At 44.7% G+C, this 22,833-nt stretch overlaps 1 protein-coding gene and 1 long non-coding RNA gene across 2 annotated transcripts in view; both read right to left on the reverse strand.

Moving 5' to 3' along the window:
- Nucleotides 1-17,712, reverse strand: part of LOC132096871 (uncharacterized) — a 207,753-nt gene extending 190,041 nt beyond the window's left edge. Inside the window, exon 1 of the long non-coding RNA XR_009422625.1 lies at nt 17,568-17,712. This is a non-coding gene — a long non-coding RNA (uncharacterized LOC132096871). The remainder of the gene's footprint in view (nt 1-17,567) is intronic.
- A 418-nt stretch (nt 17,713-18,130) lies between these two features.
- LOC132096870 (WAP four-disulfide core domain protein 5-like) lies at nt 18,131-21,890 on the reverse strand. The gene is made up of 3 exons (XM_059502532.1): nt 21,758-21,890; nt 20,938-21,075; nt 18,131-18,599 (listed from the first exon to the last, which is right to left on the reverse strand). The coding sequence occupies exons 1-3, from the start codon at nt 21,843-21,845 to the stop codon at nt 18,211-18,213; spliced, it is 615 nt and encodes a 204-aa protein (XP_059358515.1). The 5' UTR covers nt 21,846-21,890; the 3' UTR covers nt 18,131-18,210.
- Between the last annotated feature and the right edge of the window lie 943 nt (nt 21,891-22,833).

Genomic DNA, 22,833 nt, shown 5'->3' on the forward strand with positions numbered 1-22,833 from the left:
ACATGGAGTTTGAAATGGGACTCATGTTATTAAGCCAGTGACAACTGTCCTCTGTGTAAGTGAATTTGACTGCAGTCATCCTAAACAGCAATTAACAGAAAACATGTAAACGCAAATATACTACTGGCCACTCGTTCTCGGTGTGTATTTTTTTCATTTGAGCATAGACATTGTGTCACAGGGTGATGAAAGCCAGAACTATAGGCCGGGAAATTGTGGCAGGGAACACTTCCGGTGTAACACAAGGCCAGTTCCGGTGATATACGGAAGCAGGAAAAATACGCTGGCATGAAAGATAATGAGGGCAATTGCTGGCAGCTGTGTTGGAAAATATGCAAGCAGGCGATTGGACTAGGAGGGAAATAAAAGAAGTTGACGTTGGAGAGAAACGAAAAAGAAGCGAGGAGAGATCGGGGGAGATGCAGCAGTGACTCATTAGGGAAAGAACCGGAGGGAGACTAGATTCGTCCTGAGATAAGTACCTGGTTGTTCTCTGGCTATTTGCTGAAGATGGATGTTTGGAAATGACACACCCGTGAGAGCCCTGTTTTGTATCAGCGCATGGGTAGTCCATCGGTTGAGGCTGTCGTCTGGATATACACTCTGCCTTAAGGATCTGAGGTTTGTGCATGCTGTGCTGAGTTCAATTATCACGTGTGAATTGTATGTGTTGTAGTGTATACACGAGTGTGGGACATCGCAGACTGTATGGGCGACCAACCTATAATCCCTCGACGAAGCTTTGTTGTTTACGTATTTGGGCAAGCCCTGTCTTGGGTGACGAGGAGTGGGGAAGAAGTGATACAGAACCACTATATTTACCTTTCTCTACTCTCTGTCTGAGTCCAGCAAATAGCCTGTTAAAGCTGTGAAGTATGCTTACCTCCCTCCTCCCTGTCTGAGTCCAGCAAAGAACCTGTTAAAGCTGTGAAAAAGGAATCTGCTAAAGCTGTGAAGTGTATTTACCTTTGTCTACTCTCTGTCTGAGTCCAGCAAAGAGCCTGTTAAAGCTGTGAAGTATGCTTACCTACCTCTTTCCTGTCTGAGTCCAGCAAAGAACCTGTTAAAGCTGTGAACAAGGAATCTGTTAAAGCTGTGAAGTGTATTTACCTTTCTCTACTCTCTGTCTGAGTCCAGCAAAGATTCTATTAAAGCTTTGAAGTATATTTACCTCTCTGTCTGAGCCCAGCGAAGAATCTGCTAAAGCTGTGAAGTATGCTTACCTCCTTTCTCTCTGTCTGAGTCCAGCAAGGAGCCTGTTAAAGCTGTGAACGAGCAATCTGCTAAAGCTGTGAAGTATATTTACCTTTCTCTACTCTCTGTCTGAGTCCAGCAAAGAGTCTGTTAAAGCTGTGAAGTGTATTTACCTCTCTCTATTCTCTGTCTGAGCTCAGCGAAGAACCTGCTAAAGCTGTGAATCTGCCGTCATTGTAGAACCCTGTGATGTAAAGTACTGAGTTCATTCTTACCTGATCTGTGCTGAAGACTTGCAGAGCCACTGAATTGGTGCTGAAGCCCCACTGAGCCACTGAACGGAATCAGCTGCTGTTGCTAACTAGCCGGTGGACCCGAAGAACGGAGTAGCCACCAAGCCTTTACCATCTTAGATAAGATTAGATTCAACTTTATTGTCACTGCACATGTCAATGTCAATGTCACCTTTATTTATATAGCGCTTTAAACAAAATACATTGCGTCAAAGCAACTGAACAACATTCATTAGGAAAACAGTGTCAATAATGCAAAAATGATAGTTAAAGGCAGTTCATCATTGGATTCAGTTATGTCATCTCTGTTCAGTTAAATAGTGTCTGTGCATTTATTTGCAATCAAGTCAACGATATCACTGTAGATGAAGTGTCCCCAACTAAGCAAGCCAGAGGCGACAGCGGCAAGGAACTGAAACTCCATCGGTGACAGAATGGAGAAAAAAACCTTGGGAGAAACCAGGCTCAGTTGGGGGACCAGTTCTCCTCTGATCAGACGAAACCAGTAGTTCAATTCCAGGCTGCAGCAAAGTCAGATTGTGCAGAAGAATCATCTGTTTCCTGTGGTCTTGTCCTGGTGCTCCTCTGAGACAAGGTCTTTACAGGGGATCTGTATCTGGGGCTCTAGTTGTCCTGGTCTCCGCTGTCTTTCAGGGATGTAGAGGTCCTTTCTAGGTGCTGATCCAGCATCTGGTCTGGATACGTACTGGATCCGGGTGACTGCAGTGACCCTCTGATCTGGACACAGACTGGATCTGGTGGCCACGGTGACCTCGGAACAAGAGAGAAACAGACAAATATTAGCGTAGATGCCATTCTTCTAATGATGTAGCAAGTACATAGGTTGTTATGGGAAGTGTTTCCGGTTCCGGTTTACCTAATTAATGCAGCCTAAAAATCCTTTTATGGATTTGGATAATAAAAGCATATTAGTATGTTATGTGTATGCCAGGTTAAAGAGATGGGTCTTTAATCTAGATTTAAACTGCAAGAGTGTGTCTGCCTCCCGAACAATGTTAGGTAGGTTATTCCAGAGTTTGGGCGCCAAATAGGAAAAGGATCTGCCGCCTGCAGTTGATTTTGATATTCTAGGTATTATCAAATTGCCTGAGTTTTGAGAACGTAGCGGACGTAGAGGATTATAATGTAAAAGGAGCTCATTCAAATACTGAGGTGCTAAACCATTCAGGGCTTTATAAGTAATAAGCAATATTTTAAAATCTATGCGATGTTTGATAGGGAGCCAGTGCAGTGTTGACAGGACCGGGCTAATATGGTCATACTTCCTGGTTCTAGTAAGAACTCTTGCTGCTGCATTTTGGACTAGCTGTAGTTTGTTTACTAAGCGTGCAGAACAACCACCCAATAAAGCATTACAATAATCTAACCTTGAGGTCATAAATGCATGGATTAACATTTCTGCATTTGACATTGAGAGCATAGGCCGTAATTTAGATATATTTTTGAGATGGAAAAATGCAGTTTTACAAATGCTAGAAACGTGGCTTTCTAAGGAAAGATTGCGATTAAGTAGCACACCTAGGTTCCTAACTGATGACGAATAATTGACAGAGCAACCATCAAGTCTTAGACAGTGTTCTAGGTTATTACAAGCAGAGTTTTTAGGTCCTATAATTAACACCTCTGTTTTTTCAGAATGTAGCAGTAAGAAATTACTCGTCATCCAGTTTTTTATATCGACTATGCAATCCATTAGTTTTTCAAATTGGTGTGTTTCACCGGGCTGCGAAGAAATATAGAGCTGAGAATCATCAGCATAACAGTGAAAGCTAACACCATGTTTCCTGATGATATCTCCCAAGGGTAACATATAAAGCGTGAAGAGTAGCGGCCCTAGTACTGAGCCTTGAGGTACTCCATACTGCACTTGTGATCGATAGGATACATCTTCATTCACTGCTACGAACTGATGGCGGTCATATAAGTACGATTTAAACCATGCTAATGCACTTCCAAGGTATGTTCCAAGGTAATGCACTTCCAAGGTATATTCCACATGTAAGGTACAAGGCAATGAAATGCAGTTAGCATCTAACCAGAAGTGCAATAAGCAGTAAGTACAGAATATTCAAGGTCTACAATATGTACAATAACTATACAGATAAGTATTATGAACATAATTTACAGATTTTAAATACTATTAGCATGATATACAGGTAGGTGTGCTATGAACATACTATACAGGTGGATTGTGTAAAAGTGTATGTACACTATAGGCAGAACTATGAACATAATTACACTACTGCAATGTACAGTAAAGTGCATAGAAAATATTTCAGTGTGCAAATGGATTATTCAGTGTTCCTGGATGAACAGACAGTAGTGCAAGTAATAAGTTACTGGTTTTTTGCTTGTTGTAAATAAATAAATAAATCAGTCAGATGTAGTGTTGAAGAGGGGGAGGAGTCTGTGTGTGTAGTGTGGGGGTGTTGAGGGGTGTCAGAGGGCAGAGTTCAGCAAAGAGACAGCTTTAGGGAAAAAGCTGTTCCTGAGTCTTGTGGTCCTTGTCCGGAGGCTCCTGAAGCGCCTCCCGGAGGGCAGGAGGTTAAACAGTCCATGTTCAGGGTGAGAGGAGTCCTTGAGAATGCTGCGAGCTCGTCGTATGCATCATTTTCTTCTGGATGTCCTCAAGAGCAGGAAGCTGGTGAGCCTTCTTGCCTAGACTGGAGGTGTTTGTGGCTCAGGACAGTTCCTCCGAGATGGTGGTTCCCAGGAACTTGAAGCTGGAGACACGTTCAACAACCATCCCGTTAATGTGGATGGGGTCATGCGTGCTTCCTTTCTTCTTCCTTAAGTCCACAATGAGCTCCTTAGTCTTATTGGTGTTAAGGAGCAGGTTATTGTCAGCGCACCATGTGGCCAGGTGCTGTATTTCCTCCCTGTAGGCAGTCTCATCGTTGTCTGTGATGAGGCCAATCACCGTGGTGTCGTCTGCAAACTTAATGGTGGAGTTGGTTCCATGCACAGGCTTGCAGTCGTGGGTGTAAAGGGAGTAAAGGAATGGGCTTAGCACACAGCCCTGTGGTACGCCAGTGTTAAGTGTAATGGTGATGGAGTGGGTGTGGCCTGACCGAACATGTTGAGGCCTGTTGGTCAGAAAGTCCATAATCCAGTTGCAGAGGAAGGTGTTAATGTCCAGGTCTCCAAGTTTTGTGGTCAGCTTGGAGGGAATGACGGTGTTAAATGCTGAACTGAAGTCAACAAACAACATCCTAACATACGTGTTGTTATGGTCCAGGTGTGTGAGTACAGAGTGCAGCACTGTGCATACTGCATCCTCTGTGCTCCTATCCCTACCATAGGCAAATTGGTGTGGGTCCAGTGTGGGTGAGAGGCAGTCTTTGAGGTGTGCTAGGACCAGTCGCTCGCAGCACTTCATAATGATGGGTGTGAGTGCTACGGGGCGATAGTCATTCAGGCACATTGGGGAGGAGTGTTTCGGTACTGGCACAATGGATGTGGACTTAAAACATGTTGGCACAGTTGCTTGGGTGTGGCACTGTGGCCACTTGGCTGTACTCGCCTTATTGCTGGTCGTATTGGAGGAGGGGAATTAGAGCCCACACACAGTCACTCTACCTCGAGAGAGGAAGCTCGTTCCATTTTTAGAGACCTTCATTTAAAAAAAAAAAAAATTTGTTAACTTTGAATTCTTGTTGTCCGTCTTTCTCTCTGGTACGGGGTAGCTCCTCAAGAAGGTGTGGTAGTTGGGTGTCGGTTGGTAGGTAGTGCCTCCGCACCTCCAGTTCGGGCGTGACAATTGCACTCTGAGAGTGGCACTCTCTATAGATTTATTTTTCATACATGGAGTTTGAAATGGCTCGTTCAAGTTCACATTTTAAGAGCAAGTGAGAGCACTGGTGCCTCCATCTGTACTGCTTTTCAGTATCCACACACACTTCAACAGCGCACATTTCTGTTGGTCAACATTAGATTGAGCGGCCATATAAAGTTATTACCACATACATCTTTTCGATGAAAAGCTATATTTGAGGTCTATGAATGATAGGTGGGCTCTTGGATGTACTGCCCGATGTAGGCTACTGTATTACCACATAGACCAGCCGTTACCGATCTGTCCTTTACCAGCCACACCAAAGCAAACAGGAGGAGAGCATAAAGACACAGGGCAAGTACAATTGAGTTCAAAATTAAAATATAAGCCTACAGTATATACTTTATTTATTTAAAAGGTAGGCTATATTTGGGTGACAGAAACATTCCCTTTCTGTGATATTTAATGCACATCTTGTCAGTAAAGCTGGTTGTGTAATCAGCAGTAAATCTCCATCACCTGCGCGCTTTCACAAGGAGCAGCATTAGCGTTCGACTTGAAGCAGCTGCACGGAATGATCACTGTAGGGTTGCCAACTCTCACGCATCTGGCGTGACACTCACGCTTGGACTTCATCGTGAGATTGATGCTTTCACGCCAGATGCGTGAGAGTTGGCAACCCTGTACACTGTATGACATCAAAGTACCGCGCGAGCGATCCAAATGCATTGGATCCGAGTGCTCTCTTATTGCTCGCGCGGTACTTTGATGTCCTACAGTGATCATTCTGTGCAGCTGCTTCAAGCCGAACGCTAATGCTGCTCCTTGTGAAAGTGCGCAGGTGATGGAGATTTACCGCTGATTACACAACCGGCTTTACTGACAAGATAAATTAAATATCGCGTGATTTATCGTGCAGCCCAAGCCTAAAATATAAAGTACTGGTAAATAAACCAAACTAACAAGACACGTGCTAACAGGCTAGATATCGGCCTACTCAGACTACATAGTGCTTGCCGAAAATATCATAATACACAAAGGGAATGTTTCTGTCACCTACTAACAAAATATTTATGGCTAATTACCTGAGATCATCCGGGATTTGTCTGCTGACGCTGGTTATCCGTCTTCACACACCTGCCACAGCAGCCACGAGTCGCATTGAAGTGACGTCAACTCCCCCTTGAACTGATTAACTGCTCAGACTGTTGGAATTTTTAAGTCATTTCTTAAGACACACTTGTATTCCTTGGCTTTTATATCAAGCTGAGCTGTGACATTGGGGTGTTTTTACTGTATTTGTCTTATTTGTGTGTGACTCTCTATTTTTCTTTTCTAGACATTGTTAAGCACTTTGGTCAACCATAGTTGTGTTTAAATGTGCTATATAAATTAATTGAACTGAACTAAAATGATTGGCTAGAGGCGCAGCTGTCAATCTAGAACTTGCTGGCCAATGGTGACGCTGAAGCCTACCCTGATTTACATGAAACTCAAACCGCAACTTTTAGAAACGCAAGCGCAGAACGTGGAAACAAGAGCAAAGGGGAAAAGACCACAAGCACACAAAAAAATAACATATGAGCAGGAAACCTGATTTTGTTTGCGATTTGGAAAATTTTGAATTCATGTTTCAGTTTTGTGTAATCCATGACTGCGCTGTTTGTTATTTAAAAAAATGTGCATTTGTTTTTTGATTTTGTGCATTATTATTTTACACATGTTTTGAAATATTTTATTAATGCTTATTATTTTTCAATCTGTGACTGCAATACATTTGGCGGGATTCTAATCCGATAGGAACTCCCTTTACAGAGGCAATTTCAGTAACTTACCTCCAGTCTCTGATCTGTACTGTGAATCTAATATAATTTTAACCTCATTAAGGAACTCAATGCAAGAGTTAATTAAGTGATTGATGGTTGTTCATGTCTATGCAATTTTACGTATTGCTGTAAACCCGGGATTTCACATTTTCATTCTCTTAAACTCATTCTTCCCTAACTTTCTATCTTCTTGCAACTTGTGTGAATGTATGAGTATGTGTGCTTATGTGTTAGATTAGTTTAGATCCTAGATTTATCTAATAAAGCCTTATTCTTATTGAAAAGAGAAGTTTCTTGTGTTTTGTTCTTACAAGTTAATGTCTTAAACTGCCGATCTTATAACTGTGCTAATTAATAGTGTTTTCACTATACTTTGGATATTAATATCCATTGCAGAGTTGATTTTATACGGTTGGATCAATGAATCACTGGCCAGTCGTAAAACAGTGATTCTGTCCAATATCCCTTTAAAATGTTTAATGTTTCCCTTTAAGCTAAATTGACCTGTTTCCTTTACATATTATCGGTGGAGAATGGGGGCAGTTTAATCTAAATTGTGAGCATAAACCAAGTTATTTAATCTTTTATTTTGCTGCGGATGAAAGATGAGAAGCTGAGTCAAGACGTGTGTGATCCGTGACGTAAGCAGCGCGCAACCGCTTGAATGGATGAAAGTAGAGGAGGCTTTAGCTCAAATCCGCTTCTCCACTGATAAACGGCAGTAAGTGAACATAAAGTTAACATCTGAGATCGTACAATAAGGTAGAAAATGTGTTCCTCATTTTTGTTATACCTTGTTTAAAGCTAAATTGATTTCACTGCGTGTTCCAGTGCCTCTGAAAAGCTATACTCTCAGCAGGGAATCTCAGTCACCCTCAGCTGAATGGAGCTAAACTGCTGTAATTCAAAGGGAAATAAACTGGTGAATAAAGAATAGTTTTGAGTGTGTTCCTCAATCTATTTATCAAAGCCTCATTATTTCACTGCCAAATCAAATCTGCCGAGATCGCTATTAGTGTTTACCCTTAACTGCTGCACAAAGCTGCTATTTTGAATTAAGTTAAATTTAACTCTATACGAACTGAGAGTTTAAGTGCCACATCGCAAAACCACCTAAAAGCGGTGTTGTTATTTGTACAATGTTGAAATGTGCCACTGCATTTTACTAGAAAGGGAAATACTGACTCACAATTATTAATTGTTTCAAATTCAAATTTAATTTAAACATTAAATTTATTTAGAATCATTAAAATTTCCATTTCAGATCATTTCATATGATCATTACTTCTAGTATTCTCTTTTTTGCCTAATTATTTTAGGTATGAATAGGCCTTGAATTTTGAAAGTTTTTGCAAACTTATTCTACCTAATTTATTACCTATCTTAATATATTATATTCAGATTTGTACTTACTCATTTTATTGCGTTTTACTACTCTTTCTTCCTTTTTTGGGTATACAACTAGCCACTATTGTTTTATTTATTGATTTGCTCCTTTATTTAATTTTTGCTTATTTTGCCCATTTATTACTTTTTGATTTTGCTTTTTTTTTTACCATTTCTTTCCTATGTGTATCCTAGCTTGGGAACGACACATCTGAGCCCTGATAGGAAACATTGTTATCCCTCACTACGAGTCCAAATAAATTAGAAAGACAACTTTCTTTCACTAAAATTTTATTTTGATTGATTAGTTGTGCAGCAACTAAAACAACGCTCTCCGTCCTCGTAGTTAGGCATAAAAGCAACTGAGACTTATTGTCTCTGTCCCCTCTCTCCTGTTCTTTCCTCCTTTCTTTCCTCTGCACTTTTCATATTTGTAGGGACCTGTAAGAACCATCAATCAATTCTAAGTGAATGAGATACACAATCATGTCAAAGACGACGAATCATCCTTATGAATTTGATTGTAATCAACCAGTCCTTTGTTCTTCCTAACCTCCCTACATTTGGAAACGCAATCCAAGTTTTCGCAACACTGAGATCAATTTAATAGAGATATGTGTTGAACAACTGTCGCCTTCGCAGTCTCCCTGGTGAGAGGTGTACGGTGTCAATCCTGTCAGAATAAGGAAAGAGATTTCAGCATTATTATTGTATTATTTTGTCCAAAACAAGAAATCTAATAATATTGTTTACCTTCTTTATAACATTCAATTGGAAAAAAATATTTTCCTCATTTGAAAAACAGAAATTGTTGCTTGTCATTGAATTTGTTTTTCACCTCTTTTCCTCTTCCTCATTAGAGTGACAGCCTTCACATCTCTAGTCTACTTAGACACCCTGAGAACAATACAGTCATCACCACTCTTACGAGCAGAAACAAGAGCCAAGAAAAGAGAAACATCTTTTAGCCTCATAACTGCTGAGCAGAGCAGAGTCCCACGTCTAAGAACGGGCATATGATGAAAAGAGCGAAGGGCCACAACCCAAAACCTCACCTGCCTTCACCACACAACCCTTTCATGTCTATGAAAGAAAACCTCCTGTCCAAGCAGACCTTGGAGCTGCACATGGGATGACCATCAAAACCTCAACAAGCGGTCTAAAAATATCAGCTGGTTCAACCCGAACTCCAAAGATGGCCACGACATCCTGGCTTACCTGCAAGATATCGAATTTGGTATCAGGTATCTGAAAATGAGACCTCATGCGACTGACAGAGACAGGTTATACAGGTTCTTTTTTCTCTCGTTTGGCTCTCAGTGAAGGTGGACGCATTTTCTCTCCCTCTCCTCCCCCTTACCTTCCCTGCTTGCTCTCTCGTCTCATCTATTGTCTAATACTTGAGAGACTCTCTCTGCACTGCTCTCCAAACTGAAAAATCATAGATTTGATCAACTGGTCTCTCAATGCAATTGACACCATCTTCTTGACGAGAAGCTTGGGTTCAGGGGAACCTGACTGCCCTGCAAGAACGTTCGCAGGCTACACAATGGACGCATGGGAGAGGTGGCAGGTCGTGTGTCTGTCGGCTCTTTCCGTGGAGGACATTGAAGATATCTACCTATTCGGAACCATGATAACAGGTCTTCTGCTGATTGGATTAGGCTTTGCCCTGGGTTATCGAAGAATTCAGAAAATGGGAACGGTTGTCCAAATTCTCATAAGGCTGCCCGTCAAGATTGAAGCAGTGGGCAGAGCGGTCAGCACTGAGACTGAGACTATTAACCACAATATGGATACCACTATACTTGGAGACCAGAATGGACAAAGAGAGTAACTGTGTAAATTGGAATGCGGCTACTCGCCCCAAGACCAAACAATCTTAACTTCTTTCGGCTCCCCTCGACCAGCACTGGCCTTGGACCAAGGCCAATGTTGGGAACAACAACTACCCAGGAAGAGCACTGCAGCGAGATGCTCTTGCGTTCCTCCCCCCTCTTCCACAGACACCTGCTGATAGTTGACTCTGTCTGGGACCTGATCAAGGCTGTCTCCATGGCAACTTGCTGTGTCGCTATCACAATCTGCAGACTGAGGCACCTAGATTTGAATGCCAGCTCTCCAGGCCTACAAATATATGAACTCTTACATACATACACACACACACACACCCACACACGCACATATATACAGATATGCATCCACCCCCCCCCACCCCTATCCATCTCCTTCACTGCTTTATACTGCCAGTCTGACAAGCTGGTCTGTGACGAGCGCCGTAGGGCTGATAGACCGGATGGCTGCTCGCCAGCCCTGAATTACCTTGACCCCCCTAATCCCCTCCCCTGGGATTCATGGGACCATGGGACCAGCCACGCTTCTCAAGAAACCAAAAAGATAAAAACAACTGGAAACCTAACCAGACATCCAAAGGTAATCACCTGACTCATCCAAGAGCAACTCGTGTGGTTAAGCAACAACAAAACCCACCTCTGCACCACATCAGAAGACATGGAACAAGTCATGAGTCCGATCTCGAGTGCACAAGTAAAATTACAACCAGCCCACAACTCCACATCGTCAGCCAACGCCCGACCACAGGCTTCCCAAGATGTCACTTCAATGACTACTGAACTTCCAGACAATCAGCAAACTCTGAAAACCCCCTTTTCTATGACAACAAAGGAAACCCCCTTTACACAGGCAATTCAAGTAGCTTCCCTCCAGACTCTGATCTATACTGGTGTATCTTATATAATTTTAACCTCATTGAGGAACTCAATGCGAGGGTTAATTAAGTGATTGATGGTTGTTCATGTCAATGCAATTTCAAGTATTGCTGTAAACTTGGGATTTCACATTTTCATTCTCTTAAACGCATTCTTTCCTAACTTTCTATCTTCTTGCAACTTGTGTGAATATACTTAATGCGTGTGCTTATGTGTTAGATTAGCTTATATGTCTTAGATTTATTTAATAAAGCCTTATTCATATTGAAAAGTGAAGTATCTTGTGTTTTGTGCTTACAAGTTAATGTCTTAAACTGCCGATCTTATTACTGTACTAATTAACAGTGTTTTCACTATACTTTCGTTATAAAAATTAATTGCAGAATGATTTTATGCGGCTCGTTCAATGAATCGCTAGCAGTGATCAAACCTAAAACTGTGATTTTGTCCAATTTCCCTTTAAAATCTTAAATGATTCCCTTTGAGCTAAATTGACCTGTTTCCCTTACAACGTGTAACATACCACGCAGTGATGCAGCTTGTAAGGATGCTCTCAAAGGTGCCTCTATAGAATGTGCACATGATGGGGGCCGAGGCTCTAGCTCTTCTCAGTTTGTGGAGGAAGTAGAGACACTGCAATGCTTTTCTTGGCCAGTGCTGCAGTGTTGTCAGTCCAGGAGAGGTCCTCTCTGTGATGTGCACACCCAGGAACTTGGTGCTGCTCACTCTCTTCACAGTCCCACCATTGATGGTAAGAGGAACATGTTGAGTGTGCACTCTCCTGAAGTCAACAACATTCTCCTTCATCTTCTCCACATTCAGAGAGATATTGTTGTCACTTCACCACCCGGCCAAGCAGCTCACCTCGCTCCTTCAGTTTGCCTCACCTCTGTTGCAAATGCTAAGAGCAAGCTGGATTCTTGATTCCTTTACTCGGTCCGCCAAGCTGCTGCTCCAAGGAAGCATGCCCCATTCTTCCCAGACCTGCACGACAAGGTCACTAAGGCGTGGGCTGTGCCCCAATTAGCTTATGCTCACGCTAGTGGGTCGGAGATCTTCCCTAAAGTCGACGGTGCGGAAGCCCGTGGATACACATGCATTCCGCCCATAGAGGAATCCGTCGCCACGTACCTCTGCCCCTCCTCTGCTCCCTCCTCCCCCTCCCAGCTAGACAATCATGCAGCTAGGAGTGCAGTTGGTCTCGATCTCAATGAGAGCACATCTGAACCAGGAGCATATACAAGATTTAATGACTGTCTGAACGCATTCAGGCTGGGCCGTCCTGTAGCACTGAAGGAATATCAGAGGCTCTTGGGACGGATGGCGGCGGCCGCGACGTTCTGTCACCTCAGTCTACTCTATATGCGCGACCTCCAGTTAAGGCTGAAAACACAAGTACCGAGAAGGAAATGGGCCATGCCTGCGTTGTGGTCACTCGCAGGTGCTTAAGCATGTGAAACCATGGCAGAACCACGACTTGTACCAATGCGGTGCCCATATGGCTCTGGTCATGTGGCGGAAAGTGGTCACGACGGACGCGTTGACAATGGGCTGGGGAGCTCACTGCAATGTCTTACCGGCCTCGGACAGAGTCTGAGAAAATGTGGCACATAAATCGCCTCCAGCTGAGAGCGTTTTTTTGCTCTTCTGAGATTTCTCATGCAAGTCCAGGGGCTTCACATTTTGATTCGCATGGACAACATGTCGGTTGTATTGTACATAACCCGCCAGGGCGGAGTACACTTGAAAGCCCTTTACAGACAGGCAGCACACCTTTTGCTATGGGCTGATCACCATCTGCTCTCCATTCAAGAAGTGCATGTTCCGGGATGCTTGAACATTGGCATGGATATACTTTCGAGGAAATTAATTCCTCACGAAGAATGGAGACTGAACCCTGGGACAGTGAGGCTAATCTGGGAATGGTTCAGGAAAGCGGAGGTAGACCTGTCTGAGGAGAACACACATATTTATTTTATTTTATTTATTTTTTATTTAACCAGGTAAAATCAGTTGAGAACAAGTTCTCATTTACAACTGCGACCTGGCCAAGACAAGGCAGAAACAGTGTGACAACACAGAGTTACACATAGAAATAAATAAATATCCAATCAACAAACCGATCACTATACAACATACAAACGTAATGCAAAGAACAATATAATGATGTAGCCTACACATATACACCAAATAGACCTTAAGAGCTTAAAACGGAAAATAAAATATAAAAATTCTATAATGCACCATAGCAGGGCTGCTAACAAGAGCAGGGATCAGTAAATAATTTTGAAATCTGATGCTTAAAGTTACCAAGGGAGATCGGTACTTCTATTTTTAAAGATTTTTGCAATTCATTCCAGTCGTTGGCAGCAGAGAACTGCAAAGGCGGCCAAAAGAGGACTTGACTTTGGGGATGGCCAAAGAAATATACCTACTAGCACGCGTACTACGAATTGAAGTTGCTACCGTGACCAGTGAGTTGAGATATGGAGGGGATAAGCCTAATAAAGACTTATAGATGACCAGGAGCCAGTGAATTCAGCGGGTAGGTGAGGTGAGGGCTTTATGACTCTATATCAACCGCACAGCTCAGTTTCGGCATTTTGAGCAGCTGTTTGTATGCTTCGGATGCAGCTCCAAAGGGCAGCCTGTCTCTAAACAATGGCTGTCACATTGGGTGGTCGAGGCTATTGTCCTGGCCTATTCTAACCGTGGTATGGAATGTTCTATTGATGTCAGAGCCCATTCGACGAGGGCTGTCGCCTCCTTGAGGGCGTGGACTAAGGGAGTTTCTTACAGGAATCTACATCCAATCCCCTCAAAGGATTGCGCAGGATCGTATCTGATTGGTTGGGGATTCATTTTTAGTGTCTTACAATAATTATTCATGGTAACTCTGCTGAGGCTGAGCCTTTTTACTTCTGTTTCCATGGCGTTGTTCTATACAGTCCCCAAGGTGTTCCCTAGAGGGAACATCTCCAGTTACGGTCATAACCTCGGTTCCCTGAGAGACATGGCGTAGGCTGCCATGTTCACAGCTCAGATCTGCTGTACTGTCGGTTCAGTCTGAAGATTCTGAGTTTGTACCACCAATGTCGCATTATATAATGGAGAGGCCCCGCCCCCATTCGCCACCTTGGCTGGCATTGGCCAGTGAGAGTTGCAACTTCACTGGTGTTGTGCAGTAAGATTTCAGGTAGGTTAGAAAGCGAGTCCCCAAGGTGGTATGTCTCATTCCCATCTCTCAGGGAACCAAGGTTACAATTTCACTCAACCGTTTTTACATTAGATACTCTGCATGATAGAAATTTGGACTGTTGTGTGTGTATTTGACCCTTTAAAAGTTAGTTGACAAATTGTGAATCCCAGGGAAAACGGGATGTCTGGTCACTTTACCACATCAGGTGCTGAGGCCACGGTTTCAGATGGCTAGTTTATGTTTTGGTAGTCTATCCATCCACTGCAGCTGCCATACTGAGACTAGATATGCGAACGCCCCATTGCAATGAAATGACAGGGACGCACATTTTGAAGGACCAGACTGAAACCTAAAGGTATTTAAGACACCACATATTTCCTCAGTTTTATCATATATTAGTTTAATATATTATGAATATTTTTTGTCCTTTTCTTCATTGATGAAATTAACATTGCACTCCAGCATGAAATCAGGATCGCTGCATTTATAGGATTATATATATATATATATATATATATATAAACAAAAAAAAAACAAAAACAAAGAAACTACTTGTCCTAAATGTCCAGATCTCAGTGAAAAGAACTTTCACAAAAGCACTGATGCCCGAAAGCAGTTATACAAGAAAACAGGCAAATAATCAAAACACACCAATTCAAGCATTTTTTTTTTATTTGAGAGCGTAAATAAAAAAAAAAACCCTCTAAACTGGTCGAGTAAACAGGACAGACATGTGAAAAGCATTTAGTTGAAAAAGCTCTCCAGCGGGTATTATAAAAAACCCCCATGACTGATTCAATGACCACAAACTTGACCAGTCCCTTGACCACTCCCCTGACCAAGACCACTACCCTGACCAGTCCCTTGACCACTCGCCTGGCCAGAGCCAATTCCCTGGCCAGTCCCTTGACCAAGACCACTACCCTGACCAAGACCAATTCCCTGGCCGGTACCGCGACCACTACCCTGACCAAATCCCTGGCCAGTCCCTTTACCACTACCTTGCCCGCTCCCCTGGCCAGTCCCTTGACCAAGACCGCTTCCCTGACCAAGACCAGTCCCTTGACCACTCCCCTGGCCAGTCCCGCTCCCCTGGCCAAAGCCAATTCCCTGGCCGTTCCCTTGACCAAGACCACCACGCTGACCGCTACCCTGGCCAAAACCAATTCCCTTGCCGCTCCCCTGACCACTCCCCTGACCAGTCCCAATTCCCTGGCCAGTCCCTTGACCAAGACCAATACCCCGACCACTCCCCTGGCCAAAGCCAATTCCCTGACCACTCCCCTGGCCAAAGCCAATTCCCTGGCCACTCCCTTGACCAAGACCACTACCCTGACCAGTCCCTTGACCACTCACCTGGCCAGAGCCAATTCCCTGGCCACTACCCTGGCCGGTACCGCGACCACTCCCCTGACCAAGTCCCTGGCCAAAACCAGTTCCCTGGTCAGTCCCTTTACCACTCCCCTGACCAAGACCAGTCCCTTGACCGCTCCCCTGGCCAGTCCCACTCCCCTGGCCAGTCCCGCTCCCCTGGCCAAAGCCAGTTCCCTGGCCGTTCCCTTGACCAAGACCACTACCCTGACCGCTCCCCTTGCCAAAACCAATTCCCTTGCCGCTCCCATGACCAGTCCCAATTCCCTGGCCAGTCCCTTTACCACTCCCCTGACCAAGACCAGTCCCTTGACCGCTCCCCTGGCCAGTCCCACTTCCCTGGCCAGTCCCTTGACCACTACCTTGCCCGCTCCCCTGGCCAGTCCCTTGACCAAGACCGCTTTCCTGACCAAGACCAGTCCCTTGACAACTCCCCTGGCGAGTCCCACTTCCCTGGCCAGTCCCTTGACCACTACCTTGCCCGCTCCCCTGGCCAGTCCCTTGACCAAGACCGCTTCCCTGACCAAGACCAGTCCCTTGACCACTCCCCTGGCCAAAGCCAATTCCCTGGCCAGTCCCTTGACCAATACCCTGACCACTCCCCTGGCCAAAGCCAATTCCCTGGCCAGTGCCTTGACCACTACCTTGCCCGCTCCCCTGGCCAGTCCCTTGACCAAGACCGCTTCCCTGACCAAGACCAGTCCCTTGACCACTTCCCTGGCCAGTCCCGTTCCCCTGGCCAAAGCCATTTCCCTGGCCGTTCCCTTGACCAAGACCACTACCCTGACCGCTCCCCTGGCCAAAACCAATTCCCTTGCCGCTCCCCTGACCACTCCCCTGACCAGTCCCAATTCCCAAGACCAATACCCTGACCACTCCCCTGGCCAAAGCCAATTCCCTGACCACTCCCCTGGCCAGAGCCAATTCCCTGGCCACTACCCTGGCCGGTACCGCGACCACTACCCTGACCAAGTCCCTGGCCAAAACCAGTTCCCTGGTCAGTCCCTTTACCACTCCCCTGACCAAGACCAGTCCCTTGACCACTCCCCTGGCCAGTCCCGCTCCCCTGGCCAAAGCCAATTCCCTGGCCGTTCCCTTGACCAAGACCACTACCCTGACCGCTCCCCTTGCCAAAACCAATTCCCTTGCCGCTCCCATGACCAGTCCCAATTCCCTGGCCAGTCCCTTTACCACTCCCCTGACCAAGACCAGTCCCTTGACCGCTCCCCTGGCCAGTCCCACTTCCCTGGCCAGTCCCTTGACCACTACCTTGCCCGCTCCCCTGGCCAGTCCCTTGACCAAGACCGCTTCCCTGACCAAGACCAGTCCCTTGACCACTCCCCTGGCCAGTCCCACTTCCCTGGCCAGTCCCTTGACCACTACCTTGCCCGCTCCCCTGGCCAGTCCCTTGACCAAGACCGCTTCCCTGACCAAGACCAGTCCCTTGACCACTCCCCTGGCCAGTCCCGCTCCCCTGGCCAAAGCCAATTCCCTGGCCACTCCCTTGACCAAGACCACTACCCTGACCAGTCCCTTGACCACTCCCCTGGCCAGAGCCAATTCCCTGGCCAGTCCCTTGACCAAGACCAATACCCTGACCACTCCCCTGGCCGAAGCAAATTCCCTGGCCAGTCCCTTGACCAAGACCCTGACCACTCCCCTGGCCAAAGCCAATTCCCTTGCCACTCCCTTGACCAAGACCACTACCTTGACCAGTCCCTTGACCACTCCCATGGCCAGAGCCAATTCCCTGGCCAGTCCCTTGACCAAGACCACTACCCTGACCAAAACCACTTCCCTGGCCAGTCCCTTTACCACTCCCCTGGCCAAAACCAATTCCCTGGCCGCTCCCTTGACCAGTCCCAATTCCCTGGCCAGTCCCCTGGCCAAAGCCAATTCCCTGGCCACTCCCTTGACCAAGACCACTACCCTGACCAAGGCCGCTCCCCTGGCCAGTCCCCTGACCAAGACCACCACCCTGACCACTCCCCTGGCCAAAGCCAATACCCTGGCCAAGACCACTCCCCTGGCCGCTCCCTAGACCGCTCCCCTGGCCAAAACCAATTCCCTGGCCGCTCCCTTGACCAGTTCCAATTCCCTGGCCAGTCCCTTGACCAAGACCAATTCCCTGGCCAGTCCCCTGGCCAAAGCCAATTCCCTGGCCACTCCCTTGACCAAGACCACTACCCTGACCACTCCCCTGGCCAAAGCCAATACCCTGGCCAAGACCACTCCCCTGGCCAAAGCCAATTCCCTGGCCGCTCCCTAGACCACTCCCCTGGCCAAAGCCGCTCCCCTGGCCAAAGCCAATTCCCTGGCCGCTCCCTTGACCGCTCCCCTGGCCAAAGCCGCTCCCCTGGCCAAAAGCCAATTCCCTGGCCACTCCCTTGACCACTCCCCTGTCCAAAGCTGCTCCCTAGGCCAAAGCCAATTCCCTGGCCGCTCCCTTGACCACTTCCCTGGCCAAAGCCAATTCCCTGGCCACTCCCTTGACCACTCCCCTGGCCAAAGCCACTCCCCTGGCCAAAGCCAATTCCCTGGCCCTCCCTTGACCACTCCCCTGGCCGAAGCCACTCCCCTGGCCAAAACCAATCCCCTGACCAGCCCCTTGACCACTTCCCTGACCAAAACCAATTCCATGGCCAAAACCAGTCTCCTGGCCAATTCCTTGACCACTTGGTTCACTGCATGCATGGCCACTGGTGGTTGGGCAACATTTCTGTGTGGCAGTACACTGGCCATCATGGAAACAGCTTCCAGCAAATGGTGGAATCATCTCTGGTATGGGACATTGACCTGGCTTCACTGCATGGACACAGATAGTCAGCATTAGTTTGTGCTTCTAGACAGAACCCCACTTCAATATACAGCGCAAAACACTCAAAGCATAAATACCAAGTTTTACCTACAGAGAGAACTACATTCCAAGCAGGTTCCCCTCCATTTTGTTAAGTAATTGGGTCTAAAACCATCCCAGTTAGCCTGCCCTCAACTTTCTGTTTCGATTTCTGTCGATAGTCAAGACGATATTAGGCTCATTCTCACGTATTAGATTAACACTTTTTATTAGTCAGCCTATTATAATTCAGCTATACAACTGCCCAACTATTTCATGCTTGGACTGATAACTCGTTAAATCCATGAAATGAAAGTGATACACAAGGAGTTGGTGTCCCACACATTTAATGGCTGCTATACGACAACACGCTCTTCTCATATGAGAGATTAACTCTTTCTTGGCGTTACAAATAAAGAGCATAATAAAAAGGCGGCAGAGCGAATTTATCATCCATAGTGGTTCTCATGTAGTCCTTCTCTGATCACTTAACTTATAACGCACACTATGTGGTGATGACGTAGAAGGACTTCGTGAGAACCATGGAGGAGAAGTTCGCTCTGCTGCCTTATTTTCATGCACTCCACACTATAGTGTGATGCATGCAAAATACATAGTTTTGGCCATTACAAAGTCACCATCCACAAACAGACGTACATCGTCTGCAGATAGAAGGCATTTCATTGCACTTTAATAAGTAAACTGAATGGCCTATATGCGTGCACCATTTTAAACGAGCCCTCACTGACTGAGTTTAATGCCACAGTTGTGTCAGAATGAATCTCATTCTTGTTTCTGTGGTGGTGCAGTCTCGTCATGAGGCGCGCGGTCCGGAACGCTGTATGACTGATGCAGCAGTTCAAGCCAACTTCTCATAATATGAATTCAGCGGTTTTCAATACTTCATATTTAACGTGTTAGTTTATGCCCAATATTAGTGTTGGACTTTAAAATCAAATCTACTATTGATTTTCACCGTTGTCTGATTTTGCAGAACATTTAGACTGATAAATTTGCCGCATCTGCGCACGGAAGTTGTCACAGGACACATGATCTGACAGTTGTGTCAGACATAGTGGTTTTAAATACAATATAAATATTTTTATTTAACGTTAGTTTATCAGTTTGTTGTGAAGTATTTTTCGATTGGTGATTCCATAGGCTCTCTCGTGCACCTGCGTGGTTTAACACTAAATAGTTATGCTATGACAAGAACAAAGACTCTCCCTCTCTTACTCCACCCATGCACGATAATATTGTGTATCGTCAATCTCACGGGCTGACGATATGAAAAATGACCATTAACGGCCAACACTAGTATGGAAGCATTTTAGATTTCGTAAGCAAGACGACGATGGTGTTGTGGACAAGCATTTTCCATCTTGCATCAATTTTATTGTATTTAACAATTGTATGCATTTGAAAGTTAAAGATGGGTTCGGTTTTAATATACCCAAGTGTACCTTAAATAAAAGTTTAATATACAGGTTGCCCTTAATTTCCTTTTATTAATGACCCATTTAAAAACGCATGTTCACTGTTCTTTTTTTTTTAATAAATATAGTATTTTTATTAAATCTATATTCAGTTGAATCGAGAATAGAGAAATCGAATCGATCTGGAACATCTGAATATACATCTCAAAGATTTAAGCCAAGCGTCGACAACAGATCGGGGTTTTCCAATGGAAAGCTTAAAGTAGTGAGTGAAGATTGAAAAGAGTTTATTTGAATTCTGGCGCCCTCTCGTGACACGTGCTCTGATGCACCTGTCAGCTGATGGAGGCGGGACTTAGCAATCGTCCTTTTTGAATAGGGAGTGGTTTGACTTTGTGGCGCATTTGTATCATCACCTCTATAACTGGCCATCAGCACACATTTTCATTGTAAATGCTGCATTTCTAGCAATCTCAGGATGTTCTGTAATTGGCATACAAACTTAATCTTTTATTTCTTACTCATTGTAATTTTATTTTTCTAGGGCTCATAAATCACTTGTGTCCAAGTTTCTGTCTAGTGTTTTATAATTGAAAAAAAAAAAACCCTAATTCAGGGACTATAACTTAATATTTGAGCATTATCAAATCTGGTTGATAAAGTGAAGTCCAAAGGGTCTTCTTTCCAAAGACACCAAAATTATGTGTAACACTGAACTGTTACAATTTTAAATTAAATAGGGCACTTTGAGCTGTGAGTCTCATAATGGGGGGGGGGGGGGGGGGTGTCAGATTAACAGGTTAAGGAAGAATTCACACAATGGACCAAATTTCACACAATTACAATGGACCAAACCAAATTTAACACATACCTGTATATGGAGCCGTACAGTATCTTCCACATCCACTGCTGCAGCACTTCTCGTTGTTGGGACAGTTAGAGTCACTCTTACAGGAACTGGTACACCATTTTCTTGCAGATGATTTGGGTGGACACCGTCCAGGCTTTGCTGCTATACACATGAAAAAACACTGAACATTTCCATTCACTTTGTTTTAAGTAACATTTTTCTGCTTAACTTGCATTGAATGCAACAAGTTATTTTTCGGAAAGACTCCTAGCATTGATTAACTGAAACTCACTAGAAATGGGCAACATGCAAACAAGCCCTTAGTCAAATTAACAGCATTGGTGTCTTCTAGAGTGGTCTATCAGAAGAACATCCTCAACAGGACTGCACAACAGTCAGCGTCGCAGGACAGGAACCATCCACTAGAGCAGGGGTTCTCAAACTTCTCCATGAAGTACCCCCAGCACTGCAAACTTGCGTCTCCCTTTATCAGACACACCCACTTCAGGTCTTGCAGGCTCCACTAAGGAGCTGAATGAGGGGTGATAGATGGAGACATACAAAATGTGCAGGGGGTACTCCAGGACCAGTTTGAGAAGCACTGCACCAGAGGATTCAAGAGGATTATTGGGGAAGCCAGGGGGTACCGTTTCAGCATTTGTAATTCAGGGGTTTTGCAATGCATCTCCAATCTTAATTAATGTTTTACATATTCAACCATTTCAAATCAAAATGGTTTTAAAACCTACTAATTCCTGAACGGTTACTTTAAAAAAAAATTAAGTCACTTATTTCTGCATTTTTTTTCATGTGGTATAATGAAGTCAACAGATCTTCTCACCTGTGCGTCGAGTAGCATCTGTTATGCTCAAGTACCCGAACACACATAATAAAACAGCAATCAACGAGAAATACACTTGAGCTGTCATCCTCCCAACCTGCGACCTCACAACGATCTCTTCTGGAAAATACACTGAACTGGTGCGTCAGAAGGAGCAGACAGCATAGCACATAAAAATAAAACGAATAATGTGTTCCTATAACATCAACCTCTGTAAAACGAGGTTTTAAAGATCCAAGGAGATCAGGTCAACTCCAACCCTGATCAAACTCACCTGCCTGTATCTTTCTAGTAATCTGACTGGAAGGCCTTGATTAGCTTGTTCAGGTGTGTTTGATTGGGGTTGGATGAGCTGAATGCTACTTTCATGCCATGTCATATTAATTAAGGTAGCCTAATATAGCACCAGAGATGAGAAGTAACAAAGTGTTTATTTTTAACTAATATTTACTAATATCATTTATTTTTACTCCTTACATTTTTTCACACAAATATCTGTACTTTCTACTTCTTACAAACCAGACTCTTCCTTTAGTTTTGATCAGAGTAATCAGTATGAGAGTCTCGAGAATGAAGGAGCAGGGAGGCAAAACTACTGATCTGTTCAGGACCTCAAGTGCAGGTCAGTTTCATCTGTAAATTGGATTCGTAAGTTAGTTTTTGCTTAGTTAAGCTGGGCCTGAATTTTGGCTTGGTATTGCACATAATTCTGCACATTCCTAAAGGTTTAGTGTTTTAAAAGCGGGAAATTCGCGCAAACCTTTTTGCACTAGGCTATATACTGTAGCATGTAGGTTGAATCCAAACAGAGGATTTCGGAGAAGTTAATTCATTTTAAAACTTTCAGTGAGACGTAATTTCTCAAACAGTGTGAGTGATTCAGCAGTACAGCATCCTCTATCTATGGCCCTGTCCACACAGACACGGGTATTTTTATAACCGTGACTTTTTACGCGGTTCGGCCTTTCGTCCACACGAAAACGCAGTTTCAGGGCACCGAAACCGAACATTTTTGAAAACTACGGCCAGGGTGAGCATTTTCAGTAACGCCGGTTGCAGTGTTGTCGTGTGGACAG

This window comes from Carassius carassius, chromosome 20, assembly GCF_963082965.1.
Source record: "Carassius carassius chromosome 20, fCarCar2.1, whole genome shotgun sequence".
Classification (NCBI taxonomy): Eukaryota; Metazoa; Chordata; class Actinopteri; order Cypriniformes; family Cyprinidae; genus Carassius; species Carassius carassius.